We start from the raw sequence: 15,998 nt of genomic DNA, 5'->3' as shown, positions 1-15,998 counted from the left end.
ATGGGTCGCTCAATCACACCACAGCGGACCCTCAGGGAGGAGGCTAGATCTGCAGGAGGGGCTGCGTCTGTCTGTGGGAAGCTGTCCCTCAAGGCCCATTTTCCCTGGAGGGAGGGGCCCAGGGGCCACGGGGGGTGGGGGTTGGGGGGGAAGGGTATCTCAGAGCCAGTGGGGAAGACGGCACTGCTTGACTTCCACCAGGGAAAGGAAAACACCAAAGTTATCTTTGGAGAGAGGGAGGCCTTTTATGTTCTATGTCAGTGTTTCCCAAACTTCTGCACATCAAAAACAACCTGGAGTACTTTCTGAAAATAGAAATTCCTGGGTTCCATCCCAGAACCATGGAATCAGAATCTCTAGGGCGGGGGTAGGAGACCAAGAAGCTGTATTTTATACAAACCCGAAGAAAGACTTACCTACCCTGAGGTAATACTTCTACGTCACAGGATCTGATTGGGGGGAGGGGGTGGCTCATTATGGCCTCCGGCCTCGGGCCACATCAGACCTGCCCGTTTCTGTATCCACCCCCCTTCCCCCAGAGCTAAGCATGGATTTTATCTTTGTAAATGGTTGGGGGGAAAATCAAAAGAAGAAGATTTTGTGACATGTAAAAATTAGGTGCAGTTCACATTTCAGTGCCTAATAGGAACTAGAGTGTTCCTGGAGCCCAGCCACCCTCACTGGCTCACGGAGGTCTGTGGCTGCTTCGTGCTGGCACCAGAAAGGTAAATAGCTGTGACAGAGACCATATGGCCTGCAAAACTTAAAATGTTTACTCTCCGGCCCTTTCCAGGGAACATTTGGCAACCCTGCTCTAACTCCCTGGGCCTCGGCAGTCCAAACCCATAGCCCTCCGTGGACCCATATGTCATAACTGAGCTGTGTGTCACCCACTGGCATGACCCGCACGAGATGCAAATCCACCTGCTGTCCCCAGCCTCCTGTTCCGGGCCTTGCAAGACCCACCTCGTAGAAGCTGGCTTGTATCCATCATCCTCCAGTGCTGTGATGGGGGAGAGTCTGTGTGACCCTCTGTGCAAGTACCAGAATGCAGGGAGCCCTAGGCTTTGTTTCATGAGCCCTCCCGTGGAAGCAGGGCAGCCCAGACCCTCGGATTTCATCCAGAAAGACCTGAACACACCCCCATTCAGCATGTCTACACTCTGGACCCACTAAGTCCTGCTCTGGATCCAGCAGTCTCCAGGAGGTGCTTATGCACCCATCCAGTGAAATCTTCCTCCTCTTTAGATGATAACCATCAGAATGAGCTGAAAATGCAGGTTCCAGGGCTCCTTCTCTGAGAGTCTGATGCCGCGATCAGGCCACAGGTGAGTGCATATGCCCAGCCTTCAGTGACCTGAGCCGTTCACGCAGGGGGATCACTTACCCTCTTCCCCCTGGTGGCCAGGGAGCCACGTGCTAGCCTTGAAGAACAACCTAGCTCCAGACTTCTTTTATGTAAAGGAGAACAATTAACATCTAACTTGTTAAGTGAGATTCTCTGTTATGAGCAGCCACACCTATTCCTAGCCCAAACTCCAGTGTTACGGACAGGGAGACTGAGGCCTTGGAAGACATCATAACATAACCGTCCAAGGTCAGCCAACGTGAGATCAATCTTTCTCGCTTTGCTTTCTACTGGTTTGTGATTTCTTGGGCACACCTTTGCACAACGTTTTTTGCTCCTGCGCCTGCCTCCAGTGGGAGACTTAATCACTGTCCCAGGTATCTTCAGGATGTCCTCGGCAAGCAACGCAATAACCAAAATTTGATAAGCAAAGTCACTCAAAGAGTAGCCAGTTGGCATTCACTGGGCCAAGACAGGAGCCCTGGAGGGCAGTCTGCTGAGCCAACCAGAGCCAGGACGGTGGGTGCGGAGGGCACGGCAGAGGGATGCCACACCCCAAGGGCAGGGCCGCATAGGGCCATATGGGGTCGCCCCTTTGCCCCGCCCAGACTGCCCTGCCCAAAGCAGCACCTTGGGAAACATGCGGAAGATCTCCTGGTTGATGTGGTAGATGCCGCTGGTGTCCACTTCATACTTGAGCTTCGTCCCCAGGGGGGTGTTCTTCTGGGTGGTGAAGAGGAAGGAGGGGGCATTGCAGCACCTGGACAGAGTGGACCTGCCAGGCAGGAGACAGAGTGGGAGAGACAGGTGACATGGGGCAGAGCCAAGCTTCTGGAAGAACAGGGGGGTCACGGAACTGAGGCTCCTCAAGGTGATCAGGGAGCTCCGTGCCCTCCCACCCACCCCTTCCTGCACTCACCCCCCACCCCACACCCCTGCTCATGCTATTCCTCTGCCTTCAACATGCCTCCCAGTGCCTGGGCCTTTCCTCCTCTCCTCACACCGTCCTTGCTCCCCGTGAGCTCCCAGCTGCCCACCCCACGGACCTCACTGGCCTCCGAAGACCTGGTGCACAGACTGGATACCACCTACTTCATCACCTACCGACTCCCTCCCCACCTGAATGAAAGCCCCTTGATGGCAGGGACCCTGCCTCTCTGGATCCTGCCCGGTGTTAGTCACACGAGTGTGGACAGCCAGCTGCTGGCCATGGTGGGATGAATCACGCCTCACTCGGGCGCTCATCAAGATCCACTAAGCATTCTACTACTTGCTGGAAGTGTTTCTCCAGCCTTGATGGAAATCTGGGGATAGAGAGCTCATCCTTGGGTTCCTGGCCCCTAGCAGACTATAAACAAGGCATTTACCCTGTCTCAGGGGAGGAAAAACCCAAGACAAAATGGTCAATGGAAGCGTGCAATTTCAATCATTTAGAGTTTTAGGAAGGGGGGTCATCAGAAAGTGGGCTGGTGGGCTGATGCTGGACCACTTCCTGCAGAAAGAGGAGTCTGACTGATTTCCAAAATAGGTTCTCAGGAGTTCACTGTTTAAAAAAAAAAAAAAAAAAGGCGCTGGCTTTCACTCACAAAAAAATACTCAAACAGAAGCTACAGAAGGGTTAAAGCTCAGATGATGCAAGTAGGCTTTACAAAAATAAAAAATAAAAAAATAAACCCTCCTAGGGAGAAGGTAGCTGCTGAGGCAGATTTGGGAGCCGGCCAGGCCAGAGACGGCAGAGTTGTCCGTCATCCCTTGGGTGGGAGCTAGTACTCCAGCTGGTCACTCCCTCTCTGAGGCCTGGTGAGGGGTCGGGCCCTGGGCCCCGCCCTCCCCTGCCCTGGGGGCCCAAAGCCCTCCATAGCTAACAAAGCAGGCCAACTTCTGCTCTCTCACATGGGGGCTTTGAGCCCACAAGGCTCCATTTCTTCCAGAAGCAGCAGTGGGTGCCAAGTCCACACTGGCCTCCTCCCCCCAACACTGGCTCCAGGCACAGTCCCATGCAGCATCTAGGAGGCCCCAGGAGGGATGGGACACCTTCTCCACGGAGCTGGGATGATGACCACCACCAACGTTTGAGGAGGAGCTTTCTGGAAAGTTCCCCTCCAAGGTCTGGGATGGAAACTTGGGGTTGCCACCCTGGTGTCAAGAGGCTTGGGTTCTAGTTTCTGGTCTGCTCCCACCAGCGGTGGGGCCCTGGTCAGGTGTCTTCCCTAGGCTGGACCTCAGCTTCCTCGTCTGTAGAATGCAGCCTTGGCTGGTCCACCTCTGACCCTCTGTAATTCTGTGACTGTAGGTTGCCAAAGCCAGGAAGGTTATAAAATTATTTTTTATGACTTTCTCTCTTGCAAGGGTTTCACTGGGGCGCTCAGCTGTCTGTTGGTCACAGAGAGAGGCCTTTCCTGTGGAGTGCTGAGTTTCAGAATGTGACTAAGGCCTCCCAGAGTGGGGGCCAGGCAGAGGCCATGGGTCAGCATTGGCCCATTTAGCTTTGCTGGTCCAGGAACTCAATCTTGTCAGCCTGCTGGAGAGTACTCCATAGAGGGTGACTGACTCCCATTAACCAAGTTCACGAATGACTGATACGTAAACCAGAATGCCAATGTGTCTATTTGTAGGCAGTAGGGTGGGGGAAGGCCTCAGTTAAAGGGCCCCTCTCCTACAACTGGAAAGCTCATGTCCCTCTTCTAGCACACCCCTTCCACGCCGCCCACTTCACCGTGCCAGGCTCTTACAAGCCTGAGTTAAGAATCTCATCACGGTTTAATGAGCTTGTGACGAGAGCAAAGGGGGGCCACCCAGTGGCCTTAAAGGTTTTTCCATTTAAAGCCTAGCAAGACCTGATGTCATCTCCCTTTTCCACATCTGACACTACTCCCCACCCCCCCGCCGCCACCACCCCCGGAAGGGTCCCGGCTGCCCCGGAGCCTCTCCCCAGGATAGTGCCGGCTGATCCCTACTGAAGGCCCCCACACTCATCCTTGTTTTTCTTCTGTCACCTCACCTTCCTGTTGCTTCCTTATTCCCTTAGATTTGTGAATCCCAGCAAGGAGACTTCTGGGCCTCTCTCAGCTCTCAGCCCGGACAACATCCTTTTGCATCCCATGGACCTCGACTAGGCTGGGTGTGGATGAGCCACACCACCAGGACGCTCAGGCCTCGGCCACCCCCGGGGGCGTCTGCCCATGCAGTGCCCACCGTAACACCTCTTGCTAAGAGGCAGATTTGGGGTGGCACCTGCCGCACAGATCTTGGCCCTGTTCTTGCTTCCCAGCACTCTGCTCCAAGTTCACGTTTGACTTTTATGATGGGGCATGTGGGGCCTTAGCCAGGAATCCGCAGGCTCATCGGGGCCTCTGGGTCGGGGCTGCTGGCACCTTCTCTTCAGGGGTTACCACACTAGACATCCTCATTTCTAGAAATGTGCCACTTAAAACCACAACTCGGTCTCTAGATGGGGCCCGGAACTGCAGCAAACTGGAACAAATGACTTCGAAGGAAAAGACAAAATGCTGAGTGTCATTTGCTTTCCACAGCCTCCCGGGTAGGATGGCCGCGTGCTGACGCCTCCTCGGTACATGTGAACTCCAGCCTGACTTGCCTGCCTCCGGTTCATGCACACATTCCTAGAATCCCACCGATTCCACTCCGTGAGCTCCATCTGCACCACAACAATACTGGGAGCTCACAGGAGTTCAGCGAAGGAGAGAGCCTACAGTTCCCACCGATCAAAAGGGATTTGTGGACACATGCTGGCTGCTTAGCTCTCGCAGACAGGGGAACCTGAAGCTACAGCTCTTGCCTCTCTGGGAGCTTATAACCTATCACTTTGGGTGAGAAAGCAATCAGAGACGAATCTGCAGCAGGCCTCACACGTCTGGTGCAGGCTGCCCCACGAGGGGGTGGCGACAGGGGGCGGCCAGAGGAGATGCTCAGCGCGCCTTCTCGCTCAGGCTTGCTGGAGACATGGAGCCCAGCACGGCACTGTGACGGGCTGTCGTGGAGACAACACCCCCGCCCCGCGGGGCTGCCGTGAGGACGAAGGGCCGGAATGTGGGGGACAGCCGCCAGCAAGGTGCCCATCTCAGCCTGTGCACTGAGTCAGAACCTCCCCACGGCCCAGATCCCAAAGCGCAGGCGGGGTCAGCTCTGGGGAAGATGAGCCCAGGGCGGGGCCCTGCGGGACGGGGTGGCAGGAAGGAGAACAGCACCAACGGCAGGGCTGGGGAGGGCAGACAAATCACAGATACTTGAACTGGTTGGCTTCAGAGATATTCATCGCCCATCTGCACATCTGCAGGCTCTTCCATCTGTCGAACAGCTCCGACTGCTTCACCCTTTGGGAGGCGAGGACAGAAGAGCACGTGAAAGGGGCCAGGCTGGACAGAGTGTCGGCATTCCCAATCCTCCCTTCCTGCTCCCCAGGTGCCACATCCTGGGGTGGTCCTTTCCACGAAAGGTGTTTTCTTATTTGGGGTATTCTGGCTGCTCCGGCATCTGGGGCCTTGCCCATTCCTAGAGATAGCCAACCGCCCTCCTGCAAGCATGCCTTCCACCTTCCTCATTGTCAGTTCTGTCAACGGAGCCACCAGCCTTAAGGGAACTCAGGAACGCCCCGAATTACAGACAAAATCCCCTGTCTGTCCACCCATGTGCATATCTTAGGGGAGAATCTGAAGCTTTCATTGGCTTCCCAAAGAGGTCTTTGATTCTAAAAACAAGGCAAATACTCACTTAACCATAAAGTAAAAACCAGGTTCATTCTACAGAGCTGGGTCCCTGTGTTTCGTTGGCGGGGAAACAGTTGCTCCCAAAGAGGGCAAGCCTCCCCCACAGAAGGAACGCACACATGACGGTGCGGGGAGGGGTGATTGCCGGAGAAGTCATACCGGATGGCAGCAAAGTGTGTGGATTTTGGAGCTAGAAGAGGAGCTGGGCCCCGGACCCAGTCCAGACACCTCCTAACTAAGGGACTTCAGACAGGGTATTTGACCTCTCGGAGCTTCATCTATATAATGAGCATAATAATAGATTATCACTCACAGTCCCAGATCTGTTAAGATTATTAAATAAAATGATACAATAAAGGGCTAGGCATGGGAAGTGCGCACGGAAAGCTCCTGAGAGAGGAAAGTTATTTTTATGGTTAAACCGCACTGCCATGAGGATGCTTGCTCACGATCCCCTGACTTTTCCCTTTTGTAAAACCCATAACCTGTCCTTACTCACTCCTAATTTTTCCCACAAGAAAGTAAATACTGTGGGGTCAGGGGGTCATGTCTGAGGTCACCCCCATAAATCCAGTGCTAAGGCACATGGCCAATGTGTGGGAAATAAGTGTTGAGCATATCAATAAATTAGTGAATGAATCCATAAGTCTGGGTTCAAATAGAGTCTATAATTATTGATTGTACTCCTCTATATGGCACGAACTGGGGATAGAGCAGAGAACAAAACAGCTTGCTGTTCCCATGGAGCTTAAATACTAGTAAGGAGGCAAATGGAAAACAGATATGTATGCATATGACAACAAAAGCACAAATGACAAAAGCAAAAAGGGACAAGTGGGATCATGTCAAACTAAAAAGCTTCTATACAGCAAAGGACCACAACAGAGTGAAAAGTCAACATACAGAACAGGAGAAAGTATTTGTAGACCATATATCTGATAAGGGGTTAAAATCCAAAATAGATAAGGAACTCCTACAACTCAATAGCAGAAGACCAAATAACCTGATTTTAAAATGGGCAGAAGTGGGGCACCTGGGTGGCTCAGTCAGTTAAGCATCTGCCTTTGGCCCGGGTCATGATCCCAGGGTCCTGGGATTGAGCTCTGCATCAGGCTCCCTGCTCAGCGGGGAGTCTGCTTCTCTCTGTCCCTCTGCCCCCCACACCGCTCGTGCTCTCTCTCCTCTCTCTCAAATAAATAAATAAGATCTTTTATAAAAATTAAACAAAAAATAAAAATAAAATGGGCAGAAGACTTGAACAGACATTTCTCCAAAGAATACATCTAGATGGCCAACACGCACATGAAAAGGCACTCAACATCACTCATCATCAGGGAAGGGCAAATTGAAACCCCAACGAGATATCATCTCACACCTGTTAGGATGGCTAAAATCAAGAAAACAAAAAAGATCACCAGCGTTGGCGGGGATGTGGCAAAAAGGGAAGCCTGGCACAGTGCTGGTGGGAATGCACACTGGCATGGCCGGCATGGAAAACAGCATGGGGTTTCCTCCAAAAATTAAAAATAGAACTACCCTATGATCCAGCAACTCCACTTCTGGGTATATACCCAAAAGAACTGCCATCAGGATGGGAAAAGAACTAGGTGCACTCCCATGTTCACTGCGGCATTATTCAGTAGTAAGCAGGGTATGGAAACCAGCTAAATGTCCCCTGATGAGTGAATGGATAAAGAAAATCTACAGATGTACAGATGTACAGATGTACAGTGGAATACTCTTCAGCCTTTCACCAGAAGGAAATCTGCCATAGGTGACAAGCTGGATGAATCTGGAGGACATCATGCTGCGTGAAATAAGGCGGTCACGGAAGGATGTACATGACAGGATTCCACTCATGGAGCATCTAAATAGTCGATCTCAGAGAAACAGAGAGTAGAATGGTGGTTGCTGGAGGCTTTGGGAAAGAGAAAGGGGGAGCTTCTGGCTCCTCCACGATCTACTTATTCTAATGAATAAGTGCTAGAGATCCGTTGTACAACTTAGTGCGACCTTTAACAATACTGGATTATACGTTTAAGAGGGCAGATCTTGTGTCAAGTGTTATTACCCCAACTAAGAAAAAGAAAACAGATAATAATGCCATGTCAGGGAGAGGTGAGTGCTATGAAGAAAAATGAAGCAAGGTAAAGGAACTAAAAAGTGACTGTTTCAGAAGGGTTGGTCAGGGAAGGCTTCCCTGAAGAGGAGAACTTTGTACAAAGAACTGAAATGGTTGGCGTGAGCCATGTACACATCTGGGGAAGGAGTATTCCAGGCAAAGAGAAAAGTGAGTACAAAGGCACTGGGGCAGGAACTTAGTTGGCAGGTTTAAGGAGCTGGAAGGAACCCCTCCTTCCAAGCTGATGCCTTCCTTCTGGCTTCCCCAAACCTCCCACGGTAGCCCTCACGTCTCAGGTTAATGTGACATCAGAAGAGAGGCATTACATAGCACCCCCCGCCTCACCCACTCTTCCCTCCCCTGCTCTCTGCAACCTATAGGCCCCTAGAACAGCACCCGACATGGCCAGTGCCTCAGACACCTCCTGGAAACACAGTCCTCGCAGGACTGCAGGCCGGAGTCCCAAGTCCAACTGTCACCAGCATCTGGGTCCCGTTCTCTGTGCCTCCAATGCCTGTCACGCGCTGGACAAAGGCTGGGGCCCGAACACCCAACCTTGAATCCTGGCTCCATCCCCAACTTGCAGTGTGACCTTGGACAAGTCATTGAATCTCTCTGAGACTTGGATGCTTTATCTGTACAACGGATATAATAACCTCTGCCCTGCTAATCTCCAGGGTTGTCAGAAAGATCAAATGAGATAATATGCATAAAAATACTTTATAAATTGCTTTACAAATGTAGAGATCACCTTTACTTTAAAGATGAGGGGTTGACCCCAGGCTCTGATCTCCTTTCTCTGCAGACACCACTAAAATTCCAGAAGAGGAATAAAAAAGTTATAGACCTACCAGATGAATAGAATGATGGCAGTGGGGGGAGTTCAGTGGAAGAGAGATTTCGACAAGTGTGTGGAAGGAGGAGGGGGGTCATATGGAGGGGTGACATGGCCCAGAGACAGAGTCCAACCCCACGGGCCATTTTTAAAGGGGGTGGAGGGTGGAGATGGGGCATGGTGCTGAAAATGAGCATCAGCTGTAAGTCTGTATCCAGAACCATCAAACCCACCCCCACAGCAGCCAAATATTCAGTGTCCAGCAGAGGGAGGGGAGGGATTGAATCAGACTGTCAGTTCCTACCAAAAAACAAAAACAAAAACAAAAACCAATTATCATTCCCAGTGAAAAGCTTTGGACATTCTAACAGCAAAAGGAGTAGCATCTCCAACAATGACTCTTGAAGAAGGCCTGCTCTCCTACAGAGTTCCTAACAGCTTTTTATTGTTCTAAATTTAAATATGAATAAAATAACCAAGGATCACCTGGTTAACTGGAAGGAAACAGATGAAGACAAACCATCAGTTAAAATATCCAAAGAGAGGGGCACCTGGGTGGCTCCTTCCGTCTGCCTTCGGTCAGTCTGCCTTTGGCTCAGGTCATGATCCCAGGATCCTGGGATCAAGCCCTGCATGGCGGGGGGGGGGGGGGGGGGGGTTCCCTGCTCAGCGAGGAGTCTGCTTCTCCCTCTCCCTCTGCCTCTCTTCCCAGTTTGTGTTCTCTCTCTCAAATAAATAAATAAAATCTTTAGAGAAAAATATTGGAGGAACCAAATACAACTTTAAAATACTCTACTTAGTGTCTCCAGAGAGTCTAAAAGACATGACATCCTTAAAGGTCGGAATAGATTGCTCTGAGGACAAAGAAAGAGCTCTAGGGTGGGAACAAGTTCGTTAAAAGAACTGGAAAATGAAGTCAAGGACTTTTCTCAGAAAGTGGAAGCAATGGGCAGAGACAGAAAAAATGGCATCAAACAGGGAGCGCTACATGAGCGATCCAGAAGGTCCGGTGGACAACCCTTAGAAGGACCAGAAAGAGGAAGTAGAGAGGAATGGAGAGAAGGAAATATTTTATTTTATTTTATTTTTAAAAATTTTACTTATTTATTTGACAGAGAGAGACACAGCGAGAGAGGGAACACAAGCAGCGGGAGTGGGAGAGGGAGAAGCAGGCTTCCCGCGGAGCAGGGAGCCCGATGCGGGGCTCGATCCCAGGACCCTGGGATCATGACCTGAGCCGAAGGCAGATGCTTAACGACTGAGCCACCCAGGCGCCCTAGGTAATATTTTAAAAATCCAAAAGAACGTTCAAGAGTTTGGACATGAGCCCCGGATGAAGAGGTCCAACAGCCGTCTATCCTGAAGCATATCATCCAGACATTTCAGAACCACAGGATCCAGAAACACTCCAGAGAGAAGAAAACAGGTCACCTCCAAAGGAGCAGATGGCATCATGCTCCCATCGCCCTGGACACTAGAAGGCGACGGGGGAAGTCTTCAGCGCGTTCAGGGGGAAAATGATTTTCTCCTAAAATTCCAACCCCACCAAACCAACAATCGGGTATAAGGGAAGAATTAAGTCATTTAGACATAGAACTCAAAACCTGACCTCCTACCAATCATTTGGAAATGACTGGAAGATGGGTAGAAGCAAAATGAAGGCGTAAACAAGAAGTAGCTATGGGTTCTCCACAAAACTGAATCCAAGCAGAGGAGTCAGGGAAGGGAAGTTCCCAGGACATTGGCGTCTGGCCCAGCAAGAGAGCAGGCTGTCCACACTGGAGCACAAGGATAAAGAGAAACTCTGAGGGGAAGGCTGGTTGGAGAGGCAAGCAGAAACCCGAAATAGGGCATAATAGAGACAAAGAGTTCAAGAGGGAAAAGATGAGTAGAAGCTCCAGGAAAAAAAAGGGGAGGGGGAGGATGTACAAGAAAGGAAGGAGAATCACTATTTTCTGTTCTTTAAATTTTAGAGTCAACCTAGAGAGGAAACCCCCAAAAAAGGCTTGTTATGGGTACCAATAGAATGACCTTTTAAAGGTAAATACACGGACGACTGGAACCAAAACATAGGGATGATTTTAATAGCCCCATCTTACAAAGTACAGGCTCAAGAGATACTGCCAGTATTTGGTAGAACCAGAAATAAGTTACTCAGGCAATCTATAGACAGAAGAACTAAAAACAGCACTATCCCCCAACCCAGAAGAGTGGGGAGGGGGTGGGGGTGGCATAAGGGGGCTGAATCCTCACCCACCAAGGCAGGACGTCAGTGCACACGGCAGTAAGTTGAGAAATAACAGCAGGTGCGTGTTACTGAGAGGTGTGGAGGTAATGACCGGAAGAAACAGCCAGAGTCCAAAGGAGCAGGCTGCAGGGCGAAGGTGTGGGGCAGGGGACTGTGGCTTTTTATTATTACCAGCTTCTCGATCCTACTTGATTTTTCCTGCCATGGCAACAGATGGTGAGGATAAGGAGGTGATCGTGACCATCTCTGTTCTTTCTCCCCCGTTCCTCCGCTGGCCTCCTCTGTTTCCACCCAGCTCTCCTATATGTGCCCTGCCCACGTCCTGAGACCATGCAGGCTCACACTCGGGGGCTCAGAGACGCCTGGGCACGAAGGGGCCTCCCAGCCTCTGTTCCTGGGTGCAGCGCAGGCCTCCCTACCCCAGAAAGATGGGGAAGGGGCTGCAGGAGAGGCCCCAGGGTGACGTCCCAGACACCACCCCCACCTGGTGGCAGGAACTGGCTCCCAAACCAAGAGACTCGAGAATGACTACCTTCAAATAAATAATTTGTACAAGTATTAGGGATGATGCCTTTCATAATAAATCAGCACAGAGTAACTCCTCCTGCGTCTGCCATCATCAGGGACCAAGGTCTTCTCCATGTGGGAATTTTCCGACTAACTGGTTTCTACCAGTGTTTGCAGCAATTTTGGATCAGAATCATTCCCAGATGAATCACACCCCTCCCTGTCTCCTCAGAATGCAGGCTGACATTCTTACGCCTTAAGGGCCTCACAGCCCAGCCGCGCAGCCCCCTCCACACACAGATGGCAACTTAACCTTTCCCCATGACTCAGAGTCTCCACTGGGAGCAGCGCTCATGGCCCTGGGCCAGAGCACAATGAGGCCCGCAGGTACCCGGATGATGCTAGGACCATTCAAGTCCGAGGCCGGCCTCCGGGATCTCTGATGTCAGCCCTGGAGGTCCCACCGAGCTTCAGCTTGCGGGCCCAGGAAAGGAGACGTCAGCCTCATGCCCGTGCCCCGCAAAGAGCCTCAGCCTTTCCTCTCCTCTCACAGCCCCAGGGCCACCAGGGCCCAGACTCCCAGGGTCTGGGGACCTCGTGGAGGTGAAGGACACAGGGTGGCGCAAGGCCCAGGGGTCACCAGCTGGGACAGCTGCTCAGCTCAGGAGACCAGAGCGGATGCTGCAAGGCAGAGAGGAGAGCTCAAGCCTAACGTGCAGAGCACCAAACATGCGTCCCTGACGAGGGACAAAGGTGGGCACCGATCATGGGAAAGGTGAGGTTCCTTACCCCACCCACAACATTGTGATGCAGGGCCCGGGTGGAAGCTGGGATAGGGACTGTTAGGGGCTGAATCGTCTCGTCCTCAAAACTCCTGTGTTGTGATCCTAACCTCTAAGATCTCAGAATGTGACTCTTCGGAGACAAGGTCTTTAAGGAGGTGGTTAAGCTGAAATGAGGCCATTAGGGTGGGCCCGCATCCCACAGATGTCCTTATTAGAAGAGGAAACGAGGACACAGGTACAGAAGGAAGTCCGTGTGAAGACAGAGGGAGAAGGCGGCCATCGGCAAGCCAAGCAGAGAGGCCTCCTCAGCCAACCCTGTCGGCACCTTGATCTCAGACCGCCCGCCTCTGGAGCTGTGGGATCTACCAAAGTGCCCGGCCTGTGGTGCTTTGTTATGGCGGCTCTCGCCAGCTCACAGAGGGGCTAACTCGAACACAGAGGCAGTGCGCGGCTAGAGGAACGGGAAGTCACCGAGAACGATGGCCCACCGGGGTCTCTCAGATCTTCGGGTCTAGACTCTGAGGTGACCATGAAGAAACTATCTGCATTTTATAATTTAAAACGAGTTTATTTACCTCTGAGGACACTAAGGCATGCTGTTAACAAGCCCTGGCTTTCCAGAATGGCACATTTAAGGGCCCGAGGTCTTTGAATTCCGGGAAAAGACAAAGGATCTCTGCTTAGGAGCTGATGAATTTGGCTCGTGCCTGAGGTCCAGATGGCCACGTTTGCCACTAAATCCCAATTCCTCACCGATCACATCACACACGCGCCACCGCCACCTGCTTAAAGTCTTCCCACAGGTTCCCGCGGCCCTCAGACAGTGACAGAATCTGAATCCCGGTCTGCACTGCATGGCCTCACCAGGTCAGGCCCCCGTCTGCCCCTTCAGCAACATGGCTCCCGTGTCCCCCCACCCCACACACACTGGCATTCAAGCTGCCCTGACCCTTCAGAGCGGGGACACAGCAGGCTTCTTCCCGGTACAGGGCCTTTGCACAGACTGTTCCCTCAGTTTGGAACCTTCCTGGCCTACTTCCCTCCTGACCGCCCTTCCAACAGGAGCGCCAGCATCCCTTCCTCAGAGAAGCTTTGCCTGACAACCCACTCCCCGCCCCAGCCCAAGCCCAGTTCCCTGCCATCCCCTTGTGTCCCTAGGGTAAGTAGGTATTACTGTCTGCTTCCCTGCTGGGCTGTGAGCTCCACGAGGGCAGGGACCACGGTGCACGGTGTGCACTCAGCGCAGGGCTGGGTGGGGTTGATGGGAGGGTGAGCTGCCTCCCGCGTTTACCTCTAGAGAGGGTACAGAGCCCTTTGGTTAGTACCGGGACCATAACGCAGCTAGCCCCAGCTGGACGCGTCCTGGGAGCTTCCCTGCAGCTACTAAACTTCTGGATTCTGAATGACAGCCCCGAAAACCTGCTGCAGCTACTGCCCCTGGGGGTGGGTCCAGAAGGGGAAGAAAAGGGAGGGAGGCATATGAGCACTGACGGAGCACCTAGTATGTGAGCTACTGTGGGTGTGGACTGCAGGGCTATCTGCTCTCACATACCTTATTTCAACTAGTCTTGTGGTGACCTGTAAGAGCTAGGTAACAGTGTCCCAATTTTTATAGGTAAGGAAAGGCTCAGAGAGGTTAAGTAATTTGTATAAAGATGCAGAGCTGGGAAGATCCCAGGTCTGCCAGCCCCCCAGGCCCATGCTCCGTCTATGACCCACACCGCATGGGAATCGTGTCAAATGGTGAAAGGCACAGCGGCTGCTGCCTGGGGGCCACGGACCGTGATCCCAGCATTGTGTCGGGGGCCCATGAGTCCACAAGAGCCCCCAACACCACCTGAGTCTGAATAAACTATAGTCCTTCCACATCCAGATAGGACTGTTTGCAAATACCTATGAATTTTACTTGAAACCAAATGCCCTGATGAGCACAACAACGTTCCTCTCAGCGGGTGATGGATTCGTGGTGGCCCCATGTGGGAGAGAAGGCTGGCGGAAGCTCCCACGCACTGAAATGTGCAGCGTGTAATGTGCTTTTTCTCCCATAGGTTGTAAAAGAGCCATAGGTGTGGTACTGTTGAGTGAGGAGCAGAAAGTACAGTTCTTTTGTGATTTGTGAAAAAAAATAAATAAATAAAGCATATCCGTACACAGGTGCTGGCTGATGCAGACTCTCTGGGGAGATGCACAAGGACACCTGGGCTGCCTCTGAGGAGGACCGAGGGGCTGTGAGGGGAATTTTCACTATCCGCCTTTTTGTACCACTTGAATGCTGCATCATTTAAATAATTAAAAAGTTTTTAACTAATGACTATAAAATGTTGAAAAGGCAATAGCAAGAGGGCACTGCTTAACCCTCCACTCGGAGTCCTGAATTTCAGGTAAGATGCTCCCGTGCTCTCTTTGGCTTCCATACAGGAGGAGCCCAGGGACGATGTCTCGGAGACTGGTAATTGAGACAGGGACTGAATCCCCTGAGTCACCAGAGGTGACCTTGCAAACTTGGCCTTTTTTTCATAGAATGCACAATTATCCCTGCTCTCCAAATGCCGGAGGCCCGGGGGAAGAAGATCTCATTCTCGCTCTGTGGGGTCCGTGCCCCTACCACCCGCCTCCCCCCCCCCACCCCCGGGGTCCTGCCTGTCATTCTCACTCTGCGGGGTCCTGCCCCATCCCAGGTGCCCACCACCCACCCCAGCCACACTCACATGGACAACACCTTCACTTCCAAGATTTCGTGCCTCAGCTCCAGGCATCTCGTGGAGTTATATTCAAACGGGCCCTCGTAAAATTCAAAGTACCTGGGAACCAACAGGGACAGAGGTTACTACGCGAAGAAGCCAGCCAGACTTTGTGGGGGGACTGTGGGGCTCTTGGTGGGGGCGGGTCGATCCTGGTCAAATTAACAGAGCACACCAGCCCCACCCCAGCAGGCGGCTGGGGGCCCCCAGGACTGCTGGGGCCCTCTGGCTTGATCACTGGGTGGTTGATTACTCCCAGCACCCCACTACCCCAGGAGTGTAAGCCTTTACAAGGCATGAACTCGTCTCAGCAAATCATGACATTCAGAAGCAGGTTTGGTTCCAAATTAGTGGCTGCGAAAGAGAGGGGAAGGGGGAGGATGCCCCGGGCATGGTCTCATTCTCGAGCTTCTGGTGAGGCAGCACTTTCAACCCTTTCCTGCCCCTTTCTCCTCCCCTTGGGACAAGAGCACAGCTAAGAGCTGCTGCTTTTTCTACAAGTCAGTAACTCACTTGACCCTCAGGCTCATGCTGTGCCTAGGTGAGGCTGACATTTCTTTCTCCCCATTTGGCAGCTGAGAAAGCTGAGGCTAAGGAGATGGAGCTCAGGTCCCATGAGCAGTAGGACCGGGCCAGGCTTGGGCTGGGTCCCACCACAGGGGAGCCCAAGCCCTTCCCAACACCT

General features: G+C 52.3%; 1 protein-coding gene across 3 annotated transcripts in view; it reads right to left on the bottom strand.

Annotated features, from left to right (window-relative positions):
* The window catches only part of ST8SIA5 (ST8 alpha-N-acetyl-neuraminide alpha-2,8-sialyltransferase 5), a 54,407-nt gene that overhangs the window by 6,630 nt on the left and 31,779 nt on the right, over nucleotides 1-15,998 (bottom strand). For all 3 annotated transcript variants that reach the window (XM_045886774.3, XM_045886775.3, XM_045886776.3), the window contains 3 exons: nucleotides 15,281-15,373; nucleotides 5,596-5,682; nucleotides 1,979-2,123 (listed from right to left, as the gene is read on the bottom strand). In XM_045886774.3, the coding sequence (XP_045742730.1) occupies nucleotides 1,979-2,123; nucleotides 5,596-5,682; nucleotides 15,281-15,373 (325 nt within the window). The remainder of the gene's footprint in view (nucleotides 1-1,978; nucleotides 2,124-5,595; nucleotides 5,683-15,280; nucleotides 15,374-15,998) is intronic.

This window comes from Mirounga angustirostris, unplaced genomic scaffold, assembly GCF_029215605.1.
Source record: "Mirounga angustirostris isolate CCGP_5_RB_7025 unplaced genomic scaffold, mMirAng1.0.hap1 SCAF_14, whole genome shotgun sequence".
NCBI lineage: Eukaryota > Metazoa > Chordata > Mammalia > Carnivora > Phocidae > Mirounga > Mirounga angustirostris.
Note: the sequence above shows the minus strand (reverse complement) of the source record. Positions and strands in the feature narration are given on the sequence as shown.